This window comes from Carettochelys insculpta, chromosome 6 (genome assembly GCF_033958435.1).
Source record: "Carettochelys insculpta isolate YL-2023 chromosome 6, ASM3395843v1, whole genome shotgun sequence".
In the NCBI taxonomy this organism is placed as follows: domain Eukaryota; kingdom Metazoa; phylum Chordata; order Testudines; family Carettochelyidae; genus Carettochelys; species Carettochelys insculpta.
The window spans coordinates 25,446,676-25,470,392 of record NC_134142.1 but is presented as its reverse complement, the minus strand read 5'-3'; the positions used below and the strand labels follow the sequence as shown (position 1 = coordinate 25,470,392).

The following is a 23,717-nucleotide window of genomic DNA, read 5'->3' as shown; positions in this document are numbered from 1 at the left end:
GTGGAAAAATAAAAGGCATGAAGAGGAGGAGAACAGGAGTAACAGAAAAATCACATGGTTACATAGGTTCCTTTTTGCACAGGATGGTTCCATATCATTGCAGATGTTGAGGATTTATCTAAAATAATAAAATCATCTGTGTCTGTCTCATTGCACAGCTTTTGGGATTCCACATAACTAGTGCACACTACCATATGGCTCAAAAACAGTCTGAAATCAAAAGCTGGCACGCTGCCTGAAGCACATAGAAGACAAATTTCTGTAGGGTACAAACACAGCAAAATTCTATAACTTGGGTGTGGAGGAAGATTTGTATTTTTCTGGTCCACATACAGTTTCATGTCTTAAATGCTGTACTTAGGCTATTGTGCCACTTTGCCTTTTGCTTATAACTTGCTTAATATTGCTAATGCTTAATTCCTATTTTTGATCAGGATAATTCTGGAGATAGAAGAGCCAGCATCCAATCACAATGGAGGAGAGCTACTTTTTGGAGATGAGGGTTATCTTTACATATTTACTGGGGATGGAGGCATGGCTGGTGATCCTTTTGGGACATTTGGAAATGCTCAAAACAAGTACGAGCCTCCAAGTCTGTGTGCTTTTTTTTTTTTTTTTTTTTTTTTTGGGCAGGTGGGGAGGAATTAAATAAAAAAAGTAAACCATGGAGAAACGATTTATGTACTTTCTAGTTATGTTTATTGTTCTCTTAAATGTGTAATTCCAGCTTCCTCAACAGGCATTAAAGCAGTATCTTTGTCTGTTGAAGGTGAATATTATGGGAATAATATAAAATACCTTTGGTTTTAGTTTCATGCTGGAATGTATGTACATGAGGAACTTACTAATATATTGAACTGACTCTAGATGGGGACTGTAGAGCTTTGCACTTCTAATACACCGGTTGAAGTCTGCCAGGTTTTAGCCCCAAAAGGTCATCACCATCTGAAGGCTGTCCAGTGGCCATGTAAATTAGATAGATGGTCTTGGTCCTGTTGGTTAAATACAATATCCAGATAACAAAAACCTCCACAGTTGGTATCCCTGTTGGCTAGGGACAAAGAGGCCAGAGTCTGACTGGACAGGGAAACTGACCTCACGCTGGCATTAATCCTCACCACTGGCTCCCTGTAAGGAAGTTTGCACTGGTGCTGCCACCTGTTTTGATGGTAAATAAAGGGCTCTGTTCATTAGCAATAAATTCACTTAGGCTCCAGTCCAGCAAACTAATCAGTCATCTTAACTTTTCTCTCATTCTCCCTTAGCTGTCTCATCAAGGTCTGTAGATCTACTGAGATTTTACAGTGAAATGTGAGATTGCTTGCAGGATCAGGGCCTTAATATTTTACTTATTTTTGCCTTTGTATATAAGTCTAAACTCTGTCCCCGGTAAAGCCTTTGGCAAAGCTCTTGCTTACTTTAAACTCGATAGATTGGGTCCCACAAACTTCAACTACAGGAATTTTTTGATGCATTGAAAAATTTATGGTTTTGAAATAGAAATTAAGAAATCTTCAATTTTTTTAAAAAAAAAATACGTCTCTTTGATAAAGAAGATGTTTAATAAATTGCTGTCTTTTCCTGCTCTCTCTCTTGAACAAATACAGATCAACGTTGCTAGGCAAAGTGTTACGGATCAATGTGGACAATAATGATCATGGGCCTCTGTATAGAATCCCTCCAGACAACCCGTTTATTAGTGACCCAACAGCCCGACCTGAAATCTATGCATACGGGGTGAGAAATATGTGGCGCTGCTCTTTCGATAGGGGCGAACCCCACACAAAGGAAGGGAAGGGGCGACTTTTCTGTGGAGATGTAGGACAGAATAAATTTGAAGAAGTCGACATTATAGAGAAAGGAAAAAATTATGGCTGGCGAGCAAGGGAAGGATTCAGCTGTTATGATAAGAAACTCTGCGCCAATTCCTCACTAGGTAATTATACATACTAAATAAATGTCCTTGATATTGGGCAGTGCCTGCACTACCCTTATTGACTTCTGCTTTCACAGGTTGATTGTACAATTGCAAACATATGTTTGGGTTTAAACTTGGCATGTGCAGCCTCATCCCATCTCTGAGTTACAAGAAAAATTAACTGAGCTGTTATGTCTTGGCTATACTATTTCTCAGCCAAATAGGCTTCTCATTACACCAAACTGTGCTAAGTTTTTTTTTTGTTTTTTTTTGGGCGGTTCTGTGATTTCAACAGGTACACATGAGGGACGGTTTCATTTTTGCTGCATAATGTACATTTGTGTTTAAATTTATAGGAGTAAGATTGATTTGATTTATCCAACTGTATCCCCCTGCCACTGAGATATAAACATTTTACTTATCTCCATTACTTGTATATAGTTTAGCTACATAAAAAGAGAGTCTTTAGTCTAGTATTCCACTACATGGATTGGTCACTTCACCAGCTTTTAAAAGGCTATTCTGTATGCAGCGTGATGCGGTTTGCTTGCTTGTTTGCTTTAAATCCCAAAAGGAGAACACTCATAACCCTATATTTTAAAACTTGGGCTTGGAATGCATGCTGTCTTCTACAACTTAGTGAACAAAGTAAATCTCATGGCAAACCATGCCATAAATGTGTCTGGACTTTGGACCACAGATTCAGTGGGAGTAAATTGGCATAGTTTCACTGCAGCCAATGAAGTAACATTACTTTAATTTACTCCAACCAAGTTTCTGGCCCTTTTATGGGTTTTTTGTATCACTGCATTTTGTTCAGGGCCCAGCTTTTTTCTTTTTGTCATATGAATGTCATCTTCCTATGAATATAAATACAATATGGAGGGAATTGGTACATAAGGAAGGTCAATAAGAGCTGTGGCAGGTGGGTTGATGAGTTGGAAGGCACATGGCATGTTTTAGGCCTAATTATCTTCCTTCTGCCACTCAAAATAGCCTTTTCAGTGTCCTTTTAATACCTTTCTATGTGTCAGTAACTTATACTACGTTAATGAGAACCACTGTCTTTCATTGCTTTCATTGATTAAAATAAAAAACACTTTCTGATGCGTTCATTGATTAAAATAAAAAATCAGTTGTCTGAAGTGTGTGTGTGGGGAAACAGGATGTGGAGAGAGATATGTTTCCCTTCTTCAATTTCCTAGCTGCTAGGAGGAGGAAGAGGGATAGAGGGCAGAAATACATGCACTTGTGCCCCGTATGCATGTGCCCTCTGTCCCTATGTTCAGGAGTTTGGGGGAAGAGAGGAAACTTAAGTTGGAGCCCTAGAGAGCCACGGCCCTGGCAACGCTTTGTGGTGATTTCATGCAGATTTTTCATCATGTGACGGTGTTGTCAGGAATTGTCACCACAATTATCTTGTGACTTTTCAAGATTGAGTTCCTCTGCATCAGAGTGACATGAGAGATTCCCTCTGACAGGGTTGTGAACATGCTGCTTCTTTTGTGCTTGCAGTTGTGTTCTAGAGGGGAGAGACAGGGCTCAGCATTATGGGTAGGCATCACCCACAACAGCACATGGCTAATCACAGGGCCCTTAAGTCTACTATTAAATTATTTTGTGCTGTTCTTAATTACTGGGTCAGTTTCTCAGTAAGAAGGCCCTAGTTATCACAGCCATATGGGAGTAGTGGCTTGAAAGATCAAAGTACAATGAAAATAAGTTTTATGCTATTCAAAGGTTGGTTTATCACAGAACAAGAAGCTGATCGGGAACTTGGTTATTAAACAGGGATGTGGACTGTCATCTACCATATATTTGATAGAACAGCTGTTCTGCATCTTACTTAATGTGAGACACAATATTTTCTCCCCGCTACAGATGATGTGCTTCCAATTTATGCTTATCCACACAAAATGGGAAAATCGGTTATAGGAGGCTATGTGTATCGGGGTTGTGAGTCTCCAAACCTGAACGGGCTGTACATATTTGGTGATTTTATGAGTGGGTAAGTCCAGTCACTTAACAAACATTAGCCCCTGCTGAAATGCTACAGTTTGGCTCCATACAGCTGCAGATGCTTCTGCAGTGTAACCCTTGCTGTCTTGCTGCTCTTTGTTGACTTTGCCCTGAGTGCAAACCCTTACAAATATATTACAAATGGTGCATGTAACAAATTTTTGTGTAATCATTAATCCATGTTGTTGTGAAGGTCTATGATTATCACAGTAGCAACAGATGTTCATCTAGTGTTAGTTCATGTGAATGGCTATGTCTTTGACAATGATCTAAAACCATAAAAGGAGAGTAAATGAGCATTCTATATTTTGGTGCATCTCTAATCGCTGCTGTGTTGCAAAGTTTCCAGCCACAGGAGCTATCTAACTCTAATTGAAATGAATGGACATAGGCATCCAAGTACCCATGAGTGTCTGCATCCATATACTGTAATGCTTCTGGCCCTATTAAATGTTCATCCCCTTTAATTTCTGTTGACTCTAATGTTAGTGGAGACCACTCATCACTCACGTGATGCATCTGACTAAGCAGGTCTTTGCCCACAAAAGCTTATGCTCCAATATATCTGTTAGTCTCTAAGGTGCCACAGGACTTCTTGTTGTTTTTGTGGATACAGACTAACATGGCTACCCCTCTGATATGTGTCACATGATTAGGTACCCTTTTAATTGTTCTGTTTGGTGCTACCAGATAAATAATATCTGTCTCCATTTTCTAATGCAAATAATTTTTTGTCTTGCAGACGTTTAATGTCATTGAAAGAGAAGCTGTCTACCGGAGAATGGCAGTACACTGAAATTTGCATGGGAACAGGACAAACTTGCATGTTCCCTGGACTTATCAATAATTATTATCAGTACATCACTTCTTTTGCTGAAGATGAGGCAGGTAATCATATAGTATTACACTGAATGGTGCAGTTGTATTTTGTGTTCAGAGCAAAACACTTTGGAATGCGAATATGTTTTTAGGTTAAAAAGCATGTATTCTGGAGAGTAACTCAGGTAAGATATGGAGTGTGCCCAAATATTGAGAACGTGGAATCCAGTTTTTTTACTGATACCAAAAAAGGTTGCAATCATAATGATTTCCAGGCAGTGTTCTCTTAGTTAAGTGGGTGATGATCTCAGCAGCAGTTTGGGGAGAGGGTTGCTCACCTTTTGATGTGTGTAGCTTTTACGGCAGATCCATTTGTATTACCTTATACCTCATATGCCATTTAGAGGGGAGTGGACATCCAGGGACAAATATGTTAAAACATGACTTAGAAAGAGCCTTAATCTTCACTTTGAAGAAAGGAAATACAGAACCTGGAGGTACATCTACACTGCAGTAAAAGAACTACAGCACAGTCGGGGCTGTGCAGAGCTGAGCTGACACAGACATACAAGAGTTGGGCACCTGGGCTAAAAAGTGCAGTGTAGATGTTTGTGTTCAGACAGGAGACTGGGCTCTGAAATCCCATGAAGGGGAAACTCAGAGCATGAATACAGACCAAGCCTGTGCTATTTTTGGCTCCACAGCTCAAACTGCATTGCCATGGATTTTTTTTTTAATTGCAATGTAAATGCACCTGGGTGGCCACCAGGCTGATGGTAAAAATGAAGGGAGTTTGGGGTTTGATGCAACAGACTTCTGCTCATCTAGGGAAGTCAAACTGGACACTATTAATGGCTGACAGAAAATTAGACATGATAAGCACTAACAACTAAACTTTCTCATCCTGGCCTTCAGAGTGAAACAGAATGGAAGTTGTATTCTATTCTAATATCTTGCAGTGTGTGAATGCAAATAACTGTATCTTTGCTTTTAGGTTCATACTCTGGCAAAATTTCCATTGGTGTCCCTGAGAGTAGTAGTTAAAAAGTTTGGCTTCAGTTTTAAATAATTTTGTTTGTGAAAAGACTTCAAGATTTGTTTCTGGCTTTGTATATTACAAGAGCGATCTGGTATGATATGAAAGTCAGGGTGAGTACAGGAGCGAGAGGTTCTGAGGAAACTTGTCATTGGTCATCTCCGTTAGTACATACTGTTAATTATGTGGCAATAAAGTTAAGGAGAAGCACATTGCACAGTACAGAACTGCAGACTCAGAAGGATCACTACAAACGTTTAGCATGGTTGCTAAGCTGCAGCATGCACTACTTTGAAATTTAGGCATTTGTACTCTTCGCTATTGTAATGTAAGTCTGTTGGCTTCTGATCAGTGACTTTTGCCTGAGTCCCTGATGTATATTTTTATAACTCTTTATTGTTCCTGGATAGTTAAGTATATAGTATTTGGTGTGAATGCAGACTGGATGCAATGCAATAACAGTAATGTTGTACATTTTTCCTTTTTCCCTTATTTATATATATATATATATATATATATATATATATGTTAAAGACTAAATTGGGGTTAGATTAAATTATCCACCTTATTTCAGATAAATTGTCTTAAAATAATGAAGCAGCTCCATATTCCATGAAAAAATTAATAGTTGAGAAAACCAGTTATAAATGGAATCTCTTTAGCTAACTACTTATAAGGTCAATACAGAATTTTAATTTTAAATATAAAAAGGGGAAAATCGTACATTATCATTGTTATTCCATTGTGGACATACCTAGTGGAGTGCAAAGTTAGATGTATAATACTATCATTCTTTAGGTTTTTACACCTACATTGCACTGGAATAAATGACTGGACAAGGTACAATGGAGTATCAGGTTTGTAATCTGTTAATAGGTGTAGTTCATCTGTATGTATTCATTTCAGCATAGTGGAAAGAAAAGGTATCACTAAATTAATATTTTCCTTTACTGAGTTTGGGGTATAATCTTCACTTGGGCTCTTTGGATATCCGGAGATATTTGTGTATAACTTTATCTCAGTTATTTGAGTGGATCTTCCTTACTAAAATGTCTTTTTTCAGGATTATTACTTTGAGTGTGAAGCAGGCTCCTGTGCAATGGCAAGATACAAATCTTCTTGTTGTACTTGTGGCATTTGCATAAAATTATAAAAAGATCCCAAATCAGCTCTGCATAGAGAGGTGGTGCTCACGTATGGGTGAATATGTTCTGCACGAATAAAATTAGGTTACGTGCTGGGGTCCATTCCTGTGCATAGTTAACATCATTAGTAGGACAGTGACTATTTTCAGATTAAATGTTTGGAAAAATCATTGGGTCACTGGCATGGCAAAATTTGATTAAAATCCAGGGGCAGATCTCAAGGCTCACTGTGCATTTGGGAGTTTGCCCAAGCAAAATCAGAGTAAAAACCTCAGGATTTTGCACAGAAAAATCCTTAATATCCTTGATTCCCACCTGTGCGTATGACTTCTTTGATTTCAACTATTGCTACTTCCCCTTCTCTTCACAGAATGCATGGCAGGCTCTTTAGGGGTTCTGGCAGGTCAAAGCTTCTCCCTACCAGCAGGTCTGTGCCTGTTTTTCTCTCTCTCTCCTCTTCCCTCTGCACATTGGGGCTGGAGAACCCAAAGGCTATCCTCAGCAGACCTGAAACCAGTCACTGTGAGGCAGGATGAGCAGACAGGTGATGATGTTTTGGGAGCAGTGTGTGTGTGTGAAGGAAATCAGAGTTTTGAATAAAGTTCTCTCAGGCAGTTAGAGCTGTGTAAATAATCTGTAACTAACACATTTGATCAAATTTGTCCTCATAAAAAGTTATTTTAATATTTTCACAGAATAATTCTAGGTATGTAGCCCAGTCTCTGTTGTTGTACTTGGTATTCAGTCTTTTCTGGCTGGATACATAGGTTGCATGACAGGCCTCTGTCTCCAGACAGTAATACACAGTCAGATTTCTGATGCAAATTGTCAGAAGCCTGAATTTGAAATTCACTTTCTGTTAGTCACTTTGTAATTTGCCATTTCAGCCATTAAATATGTACGCTAAATTATTTGCACAAGCGGTATGTAAGAGGGACACAAACACTGTAAAAAAGTCTTAAAAAGTCAAACAAATGTTTGTAGAAGTTGTTTGACAGTATATTCACCTCTAGCCATGTGGGTTTGTCAGAGCTATCACAAATCCAGGTGCCTTTCTTGTGAGATACACATCTCATATTTGTGAGTATGCACAGGAAGCATGAGTCACAGTCTTGCACCTGCATACATCATTCCAATGGGATATTCAGTTTAAAAGATGGCAGCACTGAACAATCTTAATTTTAATTCATTTCACGTTGAAATTCAGAATGATCATTTTAAAGTCACCAAGTTATTGCATGGATGATTTAGTGAAAATGACAGCAAGAGGCTTAGACTTAATATTTAATAGAAGTTTGTCAAAGTGTTTTGAACACTATATAAAGTCCTTTTTTGTATGTTTCTAGATTATAAATATTCACATAAGTTAATCAGTAAGCGATAGTAATGTGTCCAAAAAATCTCCCTCTATCCTTTTTAGCTTTCTTTGAAGCTGTGCTGCTGGTGATGAAACTGCTACTTTGGGATGCAGAATTTATGACTTAGCCCTGTTTTTATGTCTGTCTGTATTTGTTTTTCTAAGGAGAACTTTACTTCATGTCAACTGGAGTACCAAGCGCCACTGCTCCCAATGGAGTAGTTTACAAAATAGTAGACACCTCACGGTAAGAAATGCTGTCGTTAAAATATCTAAATTTGGTTCTGTAGATCTGGGTTCAAATGTGGTTGATGGTTCTGGCTGAAATAAATTGTTCATTTCACCTTGGTCCTTTGCTAAAGAGTAAACCAGTGTAAACAGGGAGTGGCTCCATATTGGAGTAAGCATCTTAGTGGATGCTCCAGGATTATACAGAGTTGTAGCCTGCATTGGTGGGTGATATGTAGATTTGCTCTAAAATGGGTTGTATGTCTTTCCTGGCTGCGAGGGTTATTCAGAGTCTGACTGAAAAGCAGGCAGCTGGTTTTGTGGGAGTCGAGTCTCTCAGAAGCCTCTGTATTAGGGGTCAGTGGAGCCTCAAGACTACTGCCCAGACTCATGCTGCCTTTTTCCAGATATTTGTATGTTCCCAAAGGGCCCATCTACTCCCTCCTGTACAAAGCCCACCTTGACAGAGTACCTTCTGCAGCTGGCCAATGTCTTCTGCCCAGCAGGTCCAAAATCCATGTCCACAGAGGGGCCTCTCCATGTGAATTACAGGATACAGCCCCACCTGATGTTAGCACCACCACTTTCTATAATTAAAAAGAAAAAAAAAACCCTGACTTTGTATTTTGCCATTTATGCTGTTGGTGTAATGATGGAACTAGCTTGGACAGTGGCACAAAGACAAGGGCATCATTGTCTGGCTCTCCTGCTGTTGAACACTTTTGTTGTATCCAGGACATTAACAATGTAATAGAATCTTGACGAGGATTTATACATTTTAATTCAATTAAACATGACCATTAAAGGGCCAAATAATGTCTGCAAATAAATGCACTCAGTAGGCTTTTTAAGACTTGTGCTTATTTAAAATCAACTATATTTGGGCATCAGCTGTCTGAGCATCTTTTTAAAGTCAGCATGGAAAACTCCCATCTTTCTAGAGAATACACAATCTGTAAATAGTGAGATATTGGTATCTTCTGAATTCCAGAACTTCACCATTTTCTTGTTTTGTTTCTCCAACTACTTTGCAGACTGATGAATTTTTGATTGTATCACTGCCCATCAACTGAAACAATTTAGATTATTTCCTGCATACAGCAGAATATATTAAAAATATATTTCCGGTTTCTACCGTACAGCTTGGCATTTTAAAACCACAGGCATCATTTTATAAAATACAACACACAGTGTTAATTAGTATCAAATCACACAAAGGTTTAGACCTGAAAAACAGATGCAATCTATAAGTTATATATGCAAGTGTGCTTAATAGTACTCATTATAGAGCATAGCAGTAGAAAAATAAAGACTTATACACAGGCTTACAAAATTATAGTATCTGCAAGTCAGTAACTGAGAGTGCTTCCACAGAGTTCTTTCCAGACACAGCCTATGTAAATGACTCTTATTATGTAGGGATTATATGCTGTGTGTCGGCATGCAAATACTTAGACTGCATTATCCAACTGTGGAACTGCTTTGCAAATCCTCAGAAGCCCTAAATAACAAACTAAATATCAGAGGAAAAAGTGACTATGTAGTGCATGTAGCTTCTCAGAAGTGAGGGACACTGCCATGGAAAACAAGCTTGAGTGAATGAGAGTAGCATTTTAAAAGAAAGCTTCTGTAAAAGGGACTCTGAATGTGACAATGTAATTTGAATTGAATTGAATCTGTAATGGTGTTTAAACTGATAACTTGCTGTCAATGACAAATACCAGATTCTTTTTATTTTCCATTTTAAATCATTATTTTTGTTTCCTTTCTATTGTGTGAATTTTGGCCCAAAGTGAAGTGATTTTTTTTTAATTCTATACATGACTGCATGTCATCTTGTTTCTATGGAGATGGCTTGGATACTTGCATATGAACACAACATTCATTTCAGCTCTCTAACAGATACTGTATAGCTTTGGTTTTTTCTGTTCAGTTTGATTTGTATCTTTCTGTATTGCCTGAACCCATCACTGATTTCGGCTTTGATGGCTTCAGCAATGGTAAGGAAAATGCTATCAAAACACTGCACATGCTTGTGGAAATTTACACCGAGAATAAGATTTTGTGCTGTGGAGTGTCAGAATTTATTTCAGTCATTTAAACAGACTTTTTGCATAAGTTGGAAATTCATTGAAAGGCGTGGAAACAAATAATGTTGCTGTACCATTGGAAAGCAATTCATCCTTCATTGTCTGTGTCCCTCTTTCACAGGAGAGCACCCCCAGGAAAATGCCGGGTTGAACCTTTGCCAGTGAAGGTGAAAAGCAGGCTCATAAAGTTTGTGCCAAAGGAGAGTAAGTATTGTTGTTGGTCCTTATTTTTGATCCATAAGTATCACCACATTGTCTTTTTGGATGTGCAAACCATCCAGAGGCTCAGCTGTCATGTATCCTTACAATTAATTTTCCCCTACACCTTTTGCCTATGAGAAATGGCAGGATGACTGGGACAATAGCCCGAGATTTGGGGGACGTTGGTTCAGCTCCCTGCGGCACTGCAGATTTCCTGTGTAACCTCTGGCAAGTCATGAAAGGAAGGTCTACACTGAAAATGCCACAGCAGCACAGCTGCAGCACATCAGTGAAGACACTTCTGAAACACGTGGGAGGGTTGCCTCTTCTGTCAATATAGCTAATCCATCTCTGTGAGAAGCAGTAGCTGTGTCGACAGGAGGAGCTCTCCTCTTGACAGTGCATTGGAATAACTGCTTAGCTTGGGCTGTGAATTTTTCACCCCCTCCCCGAGTAATATAGTTATGTCAATTTAAGCTTTGTGGTACAGACTTCACATTGATGGTTTTTTGCCCCAGTTTGTGTCTGTAAAATAGAGAGAGCAGCACTACCCTGCCTCACAGGAGAGTTGGGAGGAAAAATCCATTGTAGGTTGTGAGGCACTCAGATACTATGGTGGCAGAAGGCCATATAAGTACCTAGTATATAACCTACAGCTCAGCCTGTGCCTCCTTACATGACCTTTTGCTGTTCTTCCCATCTTCCCTTTCCATGACAGAGAGCAATATGGCTGTGTCTTTAAGAGCAGCCTGGATTTCCTGTTGCCAGGGCTTAAATTCAACTAAAGCTGCCCAGAGCGGAGCTCAGGTAAATATTTTCAAGCCCATGAAAGCTCCAGTGCTTACTGCTGGGTAGAAGTCCTGAGCCCGGCCACCTCCCCTGGGGCAGAATCTCTGAGCCCTGGGGCTCTGGAAAATAGTCTGAGAATTTAAGCCCAGCCTGTTGCCATCTCTGCACTGCAATCTTGAATTCTCCAGTGCTTTCCACTAGGAAAACAGGGGGGTTTGAAATACCTTGGTATGTAGATGCACTTCAGGGAGTGAAGTCTTGTTATTAGCAGACTGGGAGGTAGCTCACTGGGAGAGACTGGATCTGAGCCACTGTTACCTAGAGGTTGGGAAGGGATGAGGAAAATGCTCTTCAAAGGTTCAGTTCAGTCAGATAGTCAGCTGAGCTTCTGGTTTTGGAAAACCCACCGGTCTCTCCTGACTGCTTGTTATCAATTGTAGGATTGCATAATGATAGAGTTCGAGAATTGCCCAGCACATTACTAGATCAAGCCTTAAACTCACCAATGTGTAAGTTTCAAGAGTGTGATTATCTCTTCCCTGTATTGTCAGATTCCCAAATTTATTTTCTATCTTCAGAAGCTGAGCCTGTAGAATAGAGAATGCTTTGCATGCAATAAACAGAATCTCCTTGCCAGCTTGTGGGATTCATGGGGGATGTTCCAAAAACTGAGCCTCTTGAAATCTTGGCCGGATGAGGATGTGGATTATTTAGGAGAGGGTTGTGTTTGGCACTTTTTCTTCTGTATATTAAAAAGGATGATGAATGTGGTTGGAGGGGGAGTCCATCAGCTAAACAGCAGAATTTCTGCAAATATACATAACATTGTGAGAACTGTGTGGATTATTATTCTGAATAAAGAAATTGTCCTTTTGAACAGCCTCTATTTATTTTTAACTTACAAATAGAATGAATAAGCAAGTCCAGTAATTCCTGGAAACTGCAACAGTAAGATATTTTCAGCCCTTTGCAGTTCAAGGGTGTTTAAAAAAACAGACTGTTGTCCTGGAAACTCAGCTCTTTTTGCCCATTCTAGTTACAAGAGAGAATTGATTGTGATTCCAGCTGCACTGAATGAAGTGTCTGGCACAGTGGGGTGTTTGGAGTGCTCACAATCTGGTAACTATCCAATTGTTAGTAATGAAGAGGACAGCAGAAGTAGAAGTCTGTCGTTAATGATGCTTTTTGCAGGGCGAGAGGGACTTGGAGAGAATTTTTGTCTCTTACGCAAAGTCTTCATCATTTAAGTCTGACTCTTGATGTGTTCATGCATTAAGTTCTGTCAGCAAACGGTGCATGGAAATTTGGTAATGTTTCCTTTTCTGTCTCTTTATTGGCCTGGTACAGTGTGCAGTCATCTCCAGCAGCCAGAGATTCTTAAAGCGCTGGAAACTTTTAGCTGATGCAATGTTGGTTTAAATTCTCAATAGGATCAAGAAAGAGTAAACTCAATCAGAGGAGCTATAAGTTAGTACTGTTCTTATGTATTCATTTTTAACTCTTGTGCTAGATATATACACTTATCATTACTTCTGTTTTTCCCCAATAAGAACTGATTGTGAAAGCACCAACTCAACGGCCTAGACTAAGGACTACCACCAAAGCCCCAAGGAGAGGAAGGCCAACTGCAGAAACACCCCATGCCACTACTCCAGACTGGGTACAACAAATTTTGAACCTTTTGAGGAATCAAAATAGAGTTCAGGTGACCTCCAGAACACCAGCAACCAAACCCCCAAAATCCAGGAAAGGGGGGAAGAGTGGAGAAAGGAGGGGGCGGAGAAGGAAGAAGAAACCTGCAAGCACACTGTCTCCCCCTCAGCTCTCGAATGGTGCGGTGCGACTGATGAACAGGCAAGCAAGAGGAAAAGACCAGGGAAGGGTGGAGATTTACATTAATGGAGAGTGGGGTACTGTGTGTGATGACTTGTGGAACTCCAAGGCAGCTGCTGTGGTGTGTCGCCAGTTAGGATTCCCTTATGTTGTCAGGGCAACCAAGAGAGCAGAGTTTGGGGAGGGTCGTTCACTTCATATTCTTCTTGATGATGTTGAGTGCACTGGGCAGGAGAAGAACCTTCTGGAATGCACACATGCAGACATTGGCAAGCACAACTGCTCCCACAAAGAAGATGCAGGAGTGATGTGTAGCCACGAAGAGGTTGTAAACTGAACACTGGCACTTTGGGAGGAATGGAAGGGTGGAACTGAATAAAACTTGGTTTTCTTCCCCTCCCCTGCACCTCTTACAATGGTGGCTGTAGTGAATATGGTACATTTAACACTGAGGATGCTATATCTTGTTTAAGTACTCTTGCATTCTGTAGTGTGTGTACTGAAAGGTGAGAGAACATAGAGAATATGATCGCTTGACCATATGCATGATCAGGGATCAGGTTTTACTTTTTTTTGCAGGTAAAAGTAGAAACATCCTCATGTTAGGGATTATGAAATAGAAGGATACACGTCTGTCACCACAGATTTCCCCCAGCCTTGTCTGGCAGCATTCTGCTGAAATACATTGCCAAATGTTAGCGTTTCAAAGTTTTGTTTATCCTAACATTCATATTGCCTGCTTAACTGTTCTGGCATCCCTACAAAAAACTGAACATTGATCCTTGCACTTGTTCGACTCTTTGGCTGTTTCCACTTCCTTCGGAAGTGGCATGCTAATACACAGAGCGAAAGATGCTAATGAGGCGCGGATGCAAATTCTCCACGTCTCATTAGCATAACATCACGTGATTTGGAGTCTGGAAGACTGTTCCTCCAGACTCCAAAATGCTGTGTGGAAGCACAGCTCTGGGGAGGCTTCTGGAAGGAAGTCCTTCTGGAGGCCCCTTCTTCCCGAAAATTTTTGGGAAGAAGAGGCTTCCGGAAGGAGTACTTCCTTCTGGAAGCCCCCCCAGGACCGTGCTTTTACACAGCGTTTTGGAGTCCGGAAGAACGGTCTTCCAGACTCCAAATCATGTGACATTATCTTAATGAGGCGCGGGGAATTTGCAAATTTGCATCCACGCCTCATTAGCACCTTTCACTCTGTGTATTAGCATGCCACTTCCTAAGGAAGTGGCCTGTGTAGAAACAGCCTTTGTGTGTGTCTACACTTGCATTCCTCTTTCGAAAGAGGTATGCAAATGAGGTATAAGTTTGCATATTTGACACCTCATTTGCATATTCTAATTTAGAAAGAGCTTCTTTCGAAAGAAGAAAGCCAGTGTAGATGCTGCTCTTTTGAAAGTAAACCCCATAATCAAAAGAATCTTTCTTCCCATTAAATAAAGGGAAGAAAGATTCTTTTAAAAATGGGGTTTACTTTCGAAAGAGCAGCATCTACACTGGCTTTCTTCTTTTGAAAGAAGCTCTTTTGAAATTAGAATATGCAAGTGAGATGCCAAATATGCAAATTTATACCTAATTTGCATTTTTGATTTTATACATATATATATGTGAATGATATGCAGTGTAAGCAAGAGGTAAATCCAGTCCGTAGTATACACGTGGTGGCGCTAATCCAGTCTAACTGCAGTTATGGAGATATTTCAGTCCCGAATGTCCACTGTCATGAACTTTGTGTGGCTACATACCTCTGTGCAAATGTAGTGCAAAAAATGCTGCCAAATCAGAAATGTAGCATTTTAGACTCATTTTGCCCAGGTGTAAATGACTACATGTCAAAGAATCTCACACTTTTGTGTGAGGAGTTGTTGTTTTGTTTTATAAGTAACGCATAAGTAACCCTAATTGAATGAGTAGAGACACATTGTTTCTCTCACTTGCTTCTTTTAAAAAAAAGTTTTTTCCCCTTTGTGCTTTTCGTATACAGTAATTTTTTTCATTTTATAGTCTGTGTCAGTTTCCTATTTACTGAAAAAAGGCAGTAAGCAGAATTCAAAGGCAAGACTTAGACAATATGCAACTATATATCAGTTTTGTTGAAATAGCCCAGAATCCAAGCTGACTGTGTCCTTTTAAATCCAAAACAAAACTCTGGATTCTAAATAAATGTGTTGAAAATTGTCATGCCTAAAATTTGTTTAAATAGTCCTTGATAGTAAAGAATCACTGTGTAAGCACAAAAGATTAATGGAATAGCATCAACTACACCTTTCTGTTCCTTGTTAACAAGGTTAAAAGGGGGAAACAAATAATGTGCCTTTTTGGAATCTTATTCTTGTTGCGACAAAGATGTAGAAATGTCGTCAATGTAGAAATGCCCACTAACTGGGAGCAGCTGGTAAGCACTGGGAAGAATCAATTTGGATGCATCAGATTGCTTTGAGAACAACTGGAGAACCTTTTTGTAAGTTTGTTTATAGAATCATTGGATCACATGCAAATTTTTGGATAGGTTTGGGGAAAGGTAAATTTCATAACATTCATTTTAAAAAATTCCCCTTCCCCTTTCTTTTTTATAATTCAGTTTCATCCAGTACCAGCTGTTAGATTTTAAATTGAATTTTGATGAGTGTTCTGCTTAAAACCTGTTGGTAGGTTCTGTACCACATGAACAAAAGCTATCCCAGAATACTCCTGGATGATTTGAGTACCTTTTCCAAAGCTGAGGTGGGGAGAATCCTGAACATGGTGAGGAGAGGCAGGTGACTGAGAACTCAGATTAAAGTCTTAATATATTTTACTCCTGCTTTTCATGCTCTGGAGCCTCTGGCAGCAAATGTAAGCAAGCATCACCTCATCACTGAGGCTTGTCAGTGTTGAGCACCACTGTCCCCTAGCTGCTGCTGTTACCAGCTTGCAGCGTTCACTCTCTGCTGGGAAAGGAGAAAGTGAGAAATACTCAAGGTCACAGCTATCATCCCTCTGTTGGTACATGGGGGAGGTGAAGACAGCTGACCCCAGCAAGGTCAGATACAAAGCTCTGCAATCTGAGTTTGTGCTGTGGGATTCGTGTGGATGCCGCCTAACATATAGGCCATGTCTACACTAGCAAGTTCTTTCAGAAAGTCAGGCCCTTTTTCGAAGGAACACGCAGAGCCTCCACACACACAATGTGCTCTTTTGATCTGAAATCAAAAGAACGCAGCTCTTCTTCTGGAAGTCATCTTCTGCTCCCAGATCAGGAAAAGCGCCTCCTGTCGAAAGCTTCTTTTGAAAAAAAGAGTGTGTAGATGCTCCTCAGGCCCTTTTCTTGAAAGAGCAGTCCTCTTGGTGCCAGATTTTTCAATCCCTGGCCCGTTCTTTCAAAAGAAGGGGGCTGTGTGGATACTCTCTATTGTAAGAGCAGCTTGATCTTTCTATCTGTGTTTTTGTGTGTGGATGTGCTCGTTCGAAAGTAGGTTTTTTTTTTTGTTGTTTTTTTTTTGGAAGAGTTCTTCTGGAAGAACTTCTTTCGAAAGATTGCTGTAGTGTAGACATAGCCCTAGAGAAAACATACAGCATTAAAAACAGAGGACTTCTATTATATTTTTCCCTGGGGATTTCCCACCTATGCTGTTCTTCCACAGTTGTTTCCACCAAAGGAAGTGCAACAGTGGGAAAACATCTGGGAGTAGGGAGTAAGCACAGACGAAGAGAAAGTGTGTGTGTATGTGCATTCTATGCATATTCATACAACAGAGAAGGTAAGTACTCCTGATTGACAGGAATCCTTCTAGCCTTAAAAATATATGATAAATCCTGGTATTTTATTCTACACCCTAATTCTTCAATACAGGCTGAACCCCTCTAATCCAGCAACAACCATAATCTGGCATGATTTTAGTTAGCCACATGACCATTTATCCTTGGTGGGGCTAAGTTTCCCATGGTCCCATAAAGTTTGTTTACAGCCACCAGTTCTGGCTCTCAGTGTTCTGTGCTGTTACTTAGCTGTAATTTACCCCAAATGTCTTCTAGGCGCCTAGTAAGCCGTGGAAGTGTTGGTAACGTGTTAGTGCAGTGTTTCTTAAACTATGGTCTGTTCAACACTGGTGTTCCATGAACAACTCACAGGTGTGCCGTGAGCTTCTGACACTTTTGGTATATATTTTCTGTTGTTAAAACTGGATACAATGTTACTACTTCGTTGTTATGATACCTGATTAAATCATTTTGGTTTTGCTGCATATGCTGCTGTTTGGGGTTTGTTTTTTATTTTGTTTTGTTTTTTGTGTGACAATTTTTTATGAAAATTTTCACAAGTGTTCTGCATAAAAAATATTGTTGTTTAGTGTTCAGTGGTCTCAAAAAGTTTAAGAAACACTGTTCTAGACAATATTGACCTCCCGTAGTCCAGAAAATTCTCTCGCCCGGCACCAGTCAGGTCCCAAGGGTGCCAGATAAGAGAGGTTCAACCTGTATTTAAATATAGAGCCTCCAGTGCCCAAGGTTAGAAACACCATACATATTTAAATACTTGATGCATTATCAGCTATTTAATAAGATTCTTGTTGTGTTAGTATTTATCATTCTTTTAATGCTTACTACTTCACTTGTGTCACAGCTCACATGTAAATTTAGTTTCATATGTGTCCTACTTGTTCATCAGAACATGCCAGTGCACAGATCACTGTGCTAGAGGACAATATGCAGGATCAGTACCTTAAATTGTCAGTTACCACAGTATAATTATGGATATATTATTCATATGTTATGAAGACTGCCTGGAGTCTTTGCCTTAAACCATTGTAGTGTGCTGTTAAACGGTTGCTTCTTTCCACCCCACAAGCGGCTGCATTTTAGTACGAGGTTGCAGTATCTCTCTATGTAGATTTTCTGAAACACTTTAAAACCCGTCAGGAGAAAACATTGGCTGTGTCTACACTAGCCCAAACTTTGAAATGGCCATGCAGATTTTGAAGTTTACTACTTAAGCACTGAAATATATATTCAGCACCTCATTAGAATGCCGGCAGCCGTGGCACTTCGAAATTGACGCAGCTCGCCACCACACGACTTATCCAGACGGGGCTCGTTTTTGAAAGGAGCCTGGCAACTTCGAAATCCCCTTATTCCTAACAGCAGATAGGAATAAGGGGACTTCGAAGTAGGCAGGGTCCTTTCGAAAAGGAGCCCCATCAGGACGAGACGCGCGGCAGTGAGCCACATCAATTTCGAAGTGCCGCAGCCGCCCGCATGCTAATGTAGCGCTGAATATGCATTTCAGCTCTTCATTAGTAAAACTTCGAAATGGCCATTTGCGTGGCCATTTCGAAGTTTAGGGCTAGTGTAGACGTAGCCATGCTGTGCAGACATCTGCAGTAAAAACCCCGACCACTTTCCCAGTGTAAGTTTGCTGGGTATAAACCATAGTGCACACATTTCTTCTATTACCAAATACAAAAACTGCCTTTAATTAATGTTAAGGCTCTGACTCAGGCTCAGAAAATTGAATATTAGCACTGCAAGTGACATGCTGTTTTCAACACATCAAGGAAAGGAAGAAATCAAGGACACCCAGTCATGAGTCAGGGATAGAATTTCAGCCTTAGTCGCACATTTCCTGGCTTTTGCTGGATAGTCACATCCCAAATTAAAGTTATTTAAATGTTTTTTTCAGGTGTGTTTGAGGCAGAAGGGATCATTTAGTTGTAGTGAAATGTATTGTTGTCTACACAGAGTACCCAGGAGGAGCTAGAGGGAGCTGGCTCTGAGGGATTGGAATGCCTTCTGAGAAAAAGTGTTCTCCTGAGAATTTTTTTTTAACTTAGAAGGCACGAACCTGCTTTCAGAACCAAATGCATGCATAGCAACGGTAGCCTTTAACATGGGCAGTAGAAAGAAGGTTCGTCTTCGCACACAGTGCTACAGTGATGCAGTTGTAGTGCTTTAGTGAAGATAATCCTGTGGTGACAGGAGATCTTTCCTTGGCATAGTTAATCCACTTCCCTAAGAAACAATAGCTTAGTAATGTTTCAGTCCTGGTGTTTTTAATATGTTGACTTTACTCTCAGGTTGAGAAAGCTGTATCCCGCATTTTTGTCTCAAGCAGAATTCTATTGCTGAGTTGCCATCAGCACCACTAGAAAATGGAGTAAGATGGAAACTGCAATTAGTGTTTAACAATAAATTGGGAAATAATAATGTTTTTTGTATAACAAAACCACCTCAGTGTTTGGCCATCTTTACTTCTGTTGACATAGATATGTACTGTAATCATTAATGACTTCCTTAGGAACATCAAGCTGAAGGTAACCATTAATCACATCTGAGGCCTGGCACTTCTCAAGAAGCCATCTTGCAGTGTTAATTATCTCACTACTTACTTGTCTAATCTCTACCTCTTCCTTCCTGGAGAAAGTTGTTGATGGGAGGAAGACCAGCTTGCTTCTTCCAATTATATGGTTCTTTATGGGCATCCACGTTGCATGTGACAAGCAGATAGCATGCCTTGTGCTGGCTGAGAACCATCTCGGAGAAACAGAGATGTGATGTCTATACTGGCATTATTATGCTCTTGTGCTATTGATTGTGATGTATTCTCAACTCCCTTGGCAAGTGTGACTCACTTTGCTTTGTTTTGGGTACCTCTGAAATAGAACTGTTGTCAGCTTATTATAAGCAATTGCCCTTTTTTTCTTGAGGGTTCTCACCTCCTCTGAGTTTAGCCATGACTGGGCAGAGTACAAGAACTTGGAGGAGGTGAGCCTGAAGCCCACTAGAGCTGCTGGTGGTCAGTGTCACTCCTGATCAGGCCCTCTTCACACACCTCTGCTGAGTGAGTGATGTGTTGAAACAAGAGATGATGGTGTTAGTTACAGAGATGTACCCATGTTAATCTGTATCCTCACAAAACAAAAAAGCAGTGTCACTTGGTGGTGTTTGCACACATCAGTCTGTGCAGTCGCAGAAGCACTGAATTCCAAACTGTGATTATGACTGTCAGGGGGAGTACCTATAGAATTCTTCTTCTTTTGGTGTTGGCTGGGGGGAATCTAGTCGGTCAGCTGGATGTTCGTTGGTGTGTTGAAAATATTCCCTAAAATGGAGATGGTGAAAGAAGGCTTCAAGGTGACCATAAAGTTGTAACAATGTTGTGGGAGAGGTGGTACAGAAAGAAAGTCCCCAGGATAAGTCAGGTGCTTCTGCCAGGTTAAGTCTATAGTTGGAAAGGTTACAAAGGGAGACACATGAACTGGCATTTATTCTCAAATTCGACACTTTGGGACTTGTTCCTAATGGAGGTAGCAATTACCTTGTGCAGGCAAGTCACTTAATAGACACTTGGAGTAAGTAATTTTCTTTCACTCCTCCCCACTCTTTGCAGACATGCAACTGTTTTGTCAGTTTTCTTTTTTTGTTGTTGTTTTTTAATCTCTATTATGTATTCGTTGTGCTAGTTCATTTTCAGCACTATTTCCAGTTTGGAAGATGTGGGTCTGCCCCATGAAAGCTCATAACCTAATACATTATTTTGTTAGGTTACGTCTACACAGCACTCCACCCAGCACCACTGCCAGCAGAGCTATGCAAAACGAGCTTCTCGAGATTGCAAATGGCATGCCATTTGCATACTCATGAAGCTCATTACCATAGCCCCATGAGAGTTTGGTGTCAGCAGAAGGGGGTGCCAACACTGCAGAGGCCATGTGGGCTGGCATAAGGGACTGGTGACGGGGGGCGGGGAGGTTAGCCAGCAGAGGCATGTCCACAGGACCTCTGCAGTGCCACCATCCCCTTCTGCCAACGCTGAACTCTCGTGGGGCTATGATAATAACCTTTGTGAGTATGCAAATGACACACCATTTGCATTCCTAGGAAGCTCATTTTGCATAGCTTTGCCGGCAACAGTGCTGGGCGGAGTGCCATGCAAACCCAGTCTTAGTTTGTAAAGTGCTACATGACTGCTTTTTTGTTTTGTGATGGTATTAGTAGTGACTTCACACACACAGTTGGGAGCTGTTACTTTATAGGAGTTGTAGGAAGAACCATACTTAATCAATAAAGAAAGTTGTGTGTTTATTTAGTTTTTTAGCTGACTTCTCTACTGTGGTACATCTTCATGGGGATACTTGTCCTTCCTGTGGTGGAACGTGACAGAATGCATCATAATAATGCCATTTCAATTCCCATAGGACCAAGTCATGGTACATTAGCCAAGCCACTCTCTTTAAACTGGGACAACCTCATTCTGTGTCAACAATTGATAGGAAAAACATCCTGATGTTAAAAGGATGCTTACAATTTCTTGACTTAATATAGACTGCACACTGGGAAGGTGTTTTTTTCCCAATGGTAAATGAAAACTCAGGCTTTTGTCCATAGTGCCACTTCTGTACATCATTTTGTACCATCAGGTTTAAAGATAATAGGCCATTATCTGTCCTCAGATACACCAAACTTAAATCTGAGTAACTTTAATGGATTTAATCCAGAGTCATGCAGGTGTAACAAAGCAGAATTTGGCCATTTCTTTTCTTATTACTTTTACACTATTCCTGGGATAAAATAACATTTATATTGGTACTGAAATTATCTCTTTTTGTGACTTTTATTTAATTCATATCTGGGCTTCTGTATATCTGTTTTTAAACTGCAATCCTTTATTGTAATGATGATGGAAATATAAGCCTTTATTATAATGGTGGTTTAGTAATAGATTAACCTTAATTCTATAACATGTATTGTATAATAAGCAAGATTTTAAAATAAATTTTAGAAATATTTGGATATATTTGAAAAAACTTTACATCTTCACTTCTATTATGAGCATTTTGCATAAAGGCATGCAGGGGAGTTTGGCTATACACCAATATTTTCATGTATGTATTGTAAATTATATCTGCAAGATTAATAACAGAGCAGCAACTATGCAAAGCAGAAGTTCCAACCATGGGGTCCAGTAGTCTGTGGTATGTGTTGGGGGGAAAAATGTTATTGGCTCTAACTCTAACCCAGGTAATGTGTGCCCTATTACCATGGTGGTGGACATACAAATCTGTACAGTAATAATAGTAAAACCCAGGAGATCAGCTGCTGTTAGATGACCATCAGAACAACAAGATGGATTTTTTTTTATTCGACCCGTGCATTTTTATATCAGGTTCGGCTGTTTCTATTTTAAACATGTCTATATTCCGTATTCCCAAAGGTACCTTATACAGCATTGCACTGAGCTGGGTGTGTCCATGCTCACACAACACAAAGCTAGTGCCTTTTGCTTGCTTTATATCACAATATAAATGGAATATATTTAAATCTCTGGCACACTTCAAATTCATAGAAAAGCTGAGTGGTTTTGCTTTGCCCCACCACACAGCAAGAAAGATGAGATTGCTTGCCCTGTATACTAGATTTTAAATTCCTTGGCAGGGACCATATCTCTGTAAACTGTAGGTGCCTGGTAATTAGTTTATGATGATGCTGGACCATTGAAAAGACAAGCATGAAAGAATGCAAGAAACAGTTTTATATAGTGATCTTTTGTTTTTAGTCCCAGTAAAATTCATTTACTTCTCATGTTACACAAATGCGTGAGCATTTCATTGTCTTGTTACACAATCATTTTTTCTCAAAGTAATGTCTGCATTATGGGCTACGTCTACACTAGTGAGTTTTTACCCAACAGAGCGTCTACACACAAAATTAGCTGATTCAATATTAAATCGGAAGAATGCAGCACTTTTACTGGCAGCCCTCTTCCTCTCCCAGATGAGGAAAAGTGTATTTTTCCAAAAGACTCCTTCGGGGGAAAAAAAAAGTGTGTAGACACCCCAGGGGCCCTTTTTTGAAAGAGCAGTTCTCATGGCACTGGATTTTTAGATCCCTGGCCCGTTCTTTTGAATGAGTGGAGGCTGCGTGGACGCTCTCTGTCGAAACAGCAGATCAATTCTTTCTATCTGCTTTTTTGTGTGTGGACGCACTCTTTCAAAAGAAGTTTTTTCAGAAAAGATCTTCCAGAAGAACTTCTTTTGAAGGATTGCTGTAGTGTAGATGTAATGTCTAAATATGTCCTAGCACAACTTAACACTAAACTCCCTAAATGTGGTCATAAGAAATATGACATCACACAGGCCGTGCTGATTCTGGTTCCAATCCCACAAGCAGTTACTGCTGAGAGCACCTGTTATCCTCCCAACCACCATGAACTATATGCAAAGGGCACCTAATGCTTACACTTAGGCTGCATCTACACTACGAGATAAAATCAAATTTAAAGGAGTTAGCTTGACATTAAAAC

General features: G+C 40.0%; 1 protein-coding gene and 1 long non-coding RNA gene across 2 annotated transcripts in view; one reads left to right on the top strand and one right to left on the bottom strand.

Annotated features, from left to right (window-relative positions):
* Positions 1–14,285, top strand: part of HHIPL1 (HHIP like 1) — a 31,328-nt gene extending 17,043 nt beyond the window's left edge. The window contains exons 3-9 of the mRNA XM_074996537.1: positions 435–578; positions 1,608–1,936; positions 3,800–3,926; positions 4,680–4,825; positions 8,460–8,541; positions 10,734–10,816; positions 13,153–14,285. Coding sequence (XP_074852638.1) covers positions 435–578; positions 1,608–1,936; positions 3,800–3,926; positions 4,680–4,825; positions 8,460–8,541; positions 10,734–10,816; positions 13,153–13,772 — 1,531 coding nt within the window. The 3' untranslated portion in view covers positions 13,773–14,285. The remainder of the gene's footprint in view (positions 1–434; positions 579–1,607; positions 1,937–3,799; positions 3,927–4,679; positions 4,826–8,459; positions 8,542–10,733; positions 10,817–13,152) is intronic.
* Positions 1–23,717, bottom strand: part of LOC142014260 (uncharacterized) — a 34,312-nt gene that overhangs the window by 1,915 nt on the left and 8,680 nt on the right. The window contains exon 2 of the long non-coding RNA XR_012645901.1: positions 8,982–9,109. This is a non-coding gene — a long non-coding RNA (uncharacterized LOC142014260). The remainder of the gene's footprint in view (positions 1–8,981; positions 9,110–23,717) is intronic.